The 4570-nt window shown below is 48.9% G+C and overlaps 1 protein-coding gene across 1 annotated transcript in view; it reads left to right on the top strand.

The window, feature by feature from the left end:
- Window positions 1-3568: 3568 nt before the first annotated feature.
- EEF1D (eukaryotic translation elongation factor 1 delta (guanine nucleotide exchange protein)) overlaps window positions 3569-4570 on the top strand; it is a gene marked incomplete at its 5' end in the record, with an annotated part of 2689 nt that continues 1687 nt past the window's right edge. The window contains 2 exons of the mRNA XM_009074168.1: window positions 3569-3665; window positions 4339-4447. Coding sequence (XP_009072416.1) covers window positions 3569-3665; window positions 4339-4447 — 206 coding nt within the window. The remainder of the gene's footprint in view (window positions 3666-4338; window positions 4448-4570) is intronic.

The following is a 4570-nucleotide window of genomic DNA, read 5'->3' as shown; positions in this document are numbered from 1 at the left end:
AAAGAGTTGACACTGAAAAACTTGGGAATGGGGAAGTTTAGTGCCTTTTCCCTATGGAATTCAGGCTGTTTCCTGGGAAATCATGACTGAGTCTTCAGCAGGGAATTAGACTCCAGGTTTTTCCTTCCCTGTTTGGTTTGCACATCACTTCCATCCTGCTTTGCATGGCCATCTCTGCTTCCAGGTGGGATTTGCACCATTCCTGGTGATTTTCCCAAATCCAAACTACTCCAGGGAGGGAAATCCTGGAAGGATCCTCTCCCACCTGGAAAACTGGGACCAGTTTGGGTTCTTGAGGAGAAAAAGACCTGGAATGAGTCTAGTGGAAGACTTTGGTTTGCACATCACTTCCATCCTGCTTTGCATGGCCATCTCTGCTTCCAGGTGGGATTTGCACCATTCCTGGTGATTTTCCCAAATCCAAACTACTCCAGGGAGGGAAATCCTGGAAGGATCCTCTCCCACCTGGAAAACTGGGACCAGTTTGGGTTCTTGAGGAGAAAAAGACCTGGAATGAGTCTAGTGGAAGACTGGGAAGATGAGGAGAACCTGGAGCACTTCCCTTAGGAAGGAAATTGGAATATGGGAAGTTCCACTGGAACCTAAGGAATAACTTTCCTGTCTCTGGTACTTCAGTTATGGTTTTAGGGAATCATTTTTTTAGGGAATACAGATGTTTCTATCCCAGTTTAGGTGCTGTTCCTACCCTTCCTCATCCCTAGGGAATGAATTTTCTTGGATACTTCCATTTCTATGCAATCCTGGGGTGATTCCAGGCTTCCCAAAATCTGGGATAAGCTTCAGGATGTCACAAAAATGAGTTGAGCCTGGAAGTTAGACCTTGGGAATGAAGGATTTTAGGGATTGGAAGTGACAGGAATGATGCTGTGGAGCTCCTCCCCCTTGGAATTTTCAGGTATGGCCCTTGGAAGTTGGAATTTAAGGGAGATTTGTGTGGAATTTTCTCTTCAGTGTTGGGGAAAAAACCCTTAAACACTAGGGAATGTCTGACAAGAGGTTTGGTGTCCACAGCTCCCAAATCTTGGAGCTTCCCACACCTCAGGGAAAATTCCCACAGGATTTTTTTTTCCCAATTTTTATCTATGGTGTGGCTTCCCAGGGTTGGGAATTTGTTGCTTTGAGAAGATGATGAAATTCCAATCATTTCCTTGAGGCTGGAGCAGTGAATTCCTTTCTCCTTCCTATGCTCTTCCCTCTTTTTTTTTTTTTTTTTGGTGGAATTGGGAATTCCATTCTGAGGAATTAACAGGGAAGAAAAATACCTTCTCCCTGTGGTGTGATATTTCCTGAGGTATTTCCAGTCATGGGAACAGGATCCCAAATCCAGGACATGGAGGAGCTGGAGCATATCCAGGGATGGGAATGGAAAGCTGGGAAAGAGCTGGAAAACTTCCAAAGAGCAGCTGGAATGGCTCAGCTCAGGGAGAATCCCAAGGAAATGGGAAGTGCAGCCAGGTGGGATCAGGATCTTCTCCCAAGGAATTAGGGCCAGGATGAGAGGAAACACCTCAAGGGAAGGTTTAGTTGGGATACTGGGAAAATTCCCTCCTGGAGTGGATCTCCTGCACAGGGCAGGGATGGAGTCACATCCCTGATCCAACATCCCTATGGATGTGGCACTTGGGATCATGATCCATGTTGACCTTGGCAGTGCTGGATGAGCCACTAGGACTCCAAGAGCTTTTCCAACCTCAGAATTCCATGATTCCTCATTCCCAGTGTGCTGAGCTGCATGCCAGGACCTTCCTGCAGGTACCAGAATTCCCAAGAGGAATGTTTGGCTCTGGAATGTGCCATGCCTGAGGCTGCTTCTCCTTGCTCCATGTTTTTCCATGCATGTGGATCTGCTTCCTACCTCTTGATTCCGACTGAAATCCTTTTCCATCTTTCCCTGCCGATCCCACCGTGCTCCAAACCTTTGCCCCATTCCAGCAGAAGAATTCCAAAAACAAGGAAGCTGTTCCTGCTCGTGCCAAGAGGCAGTCAGGACGTTCTGCCGTAAGTTTTCCAGACTCGGCATGTCGGGAAAGGATGTGGTGGGATAAGGAAATTCCTACCAAAAGGATGGAGCCAATTGCTCCATCCTCACCAGGAGGAAAAACGTGGTTGTAGTTCCTTGGATAATCCTGGAGAATTAGGGAGTTGAGGTTCTCCAAGGTGTTCCCAGTGCAGATCCATGGGATGTCCAGGGATTTGGAGACCTTCCAGAGCTTGAATCCAAGGAAAATGTGGGTTTGGAGTTGAGAGGGGTTTTAGGGTGTTTCTCCCTGTTTTTTGGGGGGATGGAGAAGGTCTCTTGGACCTTGTTGCTCCAGGTGTTTCCCAACCCCATCCTTGGAATTTTTCCAGGCCAGGTTGGATGAGGCTTGGATCAACCTGAGCTAGTGGGAATTATCCCTTGGAGTTGGAACTAGATGATTGGAATTGGATTTTTTGCTGCTTCTCCCTCTTTTTGGGGGGATGGAGAAGGTCTCTTGGACCTTGTTGCTCCAGGTGCTTCCCAACCTTATCCCTTGGAATTATTCCAGGCCAGGTTGGATGAGACTTGGAGCAACCTGAGCTAGTGGGAATTGTCCCTTGGAGTTGGAACTAGATGATTGGAATTGGATTTGTCAGTGCTTTTCCCTCTTTTTGGGTGGATGGAGACCTTGTTGCTCCAGGTGCTTCCCAACCTTATCCCTTGGAATTATTCCAGGCCAGGTTGGATGAGACTTGGAGCAACCTGAGCTAGTGGGAATTGTCCCTTGGAGTTGGAACTAGATGATCCTGAAGGTCCTTCCCAACCCTTTCCATGTTTCACACCTTTTTCCCTTTCCCTGTGCCTTAGATTCCTTATATTCCCTAATTTCCCACTCTTCTTCCCACCTCAGCTGCAACCAAATCCACCTTGGAATGATGTGAGGGAGAACTGATTCTCTCCTGGATATTCCCTCAGGAATGTCACTTCCAAGCCTGAATCCTCTTATTTCCTTTCCCTTTGCTGCTTGGAATTGATGGATAAGGCCCAAAAACCAAAGGAAAAGCTCCTTTTTTTTTTCCCTGTTCCAAGACACATTTAGAGCTGGAGCACAGGAATTATTCCCTTGGGATGTGTTTCAAGTGTCTTGGGAGGAATTAAAGGCTGAGCTGGGAATAGTGGGAGCATAGAAATCCTGGGATGTTTTTCCAGCTTTCCCATGTGTGAGGTCATTCCAGTGCCTCAGTGGGTTGGGAGAAGAAAACAAGAAGCTCCAAACCTTTTTGTGGAATTTTCTGTCATCTTTGTGCATGTCTCGTGGAATTTTGGGATGTGAGAGTGGGGGGAAAAAACTAGACTTTATCCTTTGCCAGCTGAAATTCCTCAGGATTTGATTCCATGCTTCATTTCCTAGAGCTACTGCTTTGCTTTGGAGCTTCCTTTTGGAAAGGCTTTAGGGAAAATACCCATGTTTTTAGTTCTGCTCTCCAGTTTTCCTCCTCCCTGCGGATGTGACTCTGCTTTGCTTCATGGAATTTTCAGGAAGGAGCAGATCCAGCTCTGGTTTCATCCCAGTTTTCCTCCTTGCAGAGCTCAGGCACAGCCTCCTCCGGAGCTGCTCCTGACCAGAATGAACTCCTATCCCGAATTTCCCACCTGGAGGTGGAAAACCAAAACCTTCGCAGTGGTAAGTGGGAAAATCCTTGTCCTCATTCGGGAACTCTCATGGAATCTGCAACATGAAGTGATTCTGCTCCTGTTTCCCTCCCTTCTCCCTCTCCCTTCTCCCTCTCCCTTCTCCCTCTCCCTTCTCCCTCTCCCTTCTCCCTCTCCCTTCTCCCTCTCCCTTCTCCCTCTCCCTTCTCCCTCTCCCTTCTCCCTCTCCCTTCTCCCTCTCCCTTCTCCCTCTCCCTTCTCCCTCTCCCTTCTCCCTCTCCCTTCTCCCTCTCCCTTCTCCCTCTCCCTTCTCCCTCTCCCTTCTCCCTCTCCCTTCTCCCTCTCCCTTCTCCCTCTCCCTTCTCCCTCTCCCTTCTCCCTCTCCCTTCTCCCTCTCCCTTCTCCCTCTCCCTTCTCCCTCTCCCTTCTCCCTCTCCCTTCTCCCTCTCCCTTCTCCCTCTCCCTTCTCCCTCTCCCTTCTCCCTCTCCCTTCTCCCTCTCCCTTCTCCCTCTCCCTTCTCCCTCTCCCTTCTCCCTCTCCCTTCTCCCTCTCCCTTCTCCCTCTCCCTTCCCTCCCCCTTCTCCCTTCTCCCTTCTCCCTCTTCCCTCCCCTTCTCCCTCTTCCCTCCCCTTCTCTCTCTTCCCTCCTCTCCATTTTTTCCCCCTTTTCCCATCTTCTCTCCTCCTTTTCCCCCTTTTCCCAGTTGTTGCAGACCTCCAGATGTCCATCTTCAAGCTGGAGAGTCGCCTGAACGCTCTGGAAAAATCCTCTTCATCCCACCAACCCTCACCAGTTCCTCCAACCCAGGTGTCCAATTCCATCTGATCCATCATCTCCTCCAACATCCTCTTTTCATGGCTTCTCCACCCAAACCAAACCATGTGCTGCTCCATACTCTGGAGCAGTACAAATTCCCATTCCTCAGCTTTTTTTTT

The sequence above is a fragment of the Acanthisitta chloris genome, unplaced genomic scaffold, assembly GCF_000695815.1.
Source record: "Acanthisitta chloris isolate BGI_N310 unplaced genomic scaffold, ASM69581v1 scaffold35424, whole genome shotgun sequence".
NCBI classification, from domain to species: domain Eukaryota; kingdom Metazoa; phylum Chordata; class Aves; order Passeriformes; family Acanthisittidae; genus Acanthisitta; species Acanthisitta chloris.
This window is presented reverse-complemented; position numbering and strand designations above follow the sequence as displayed.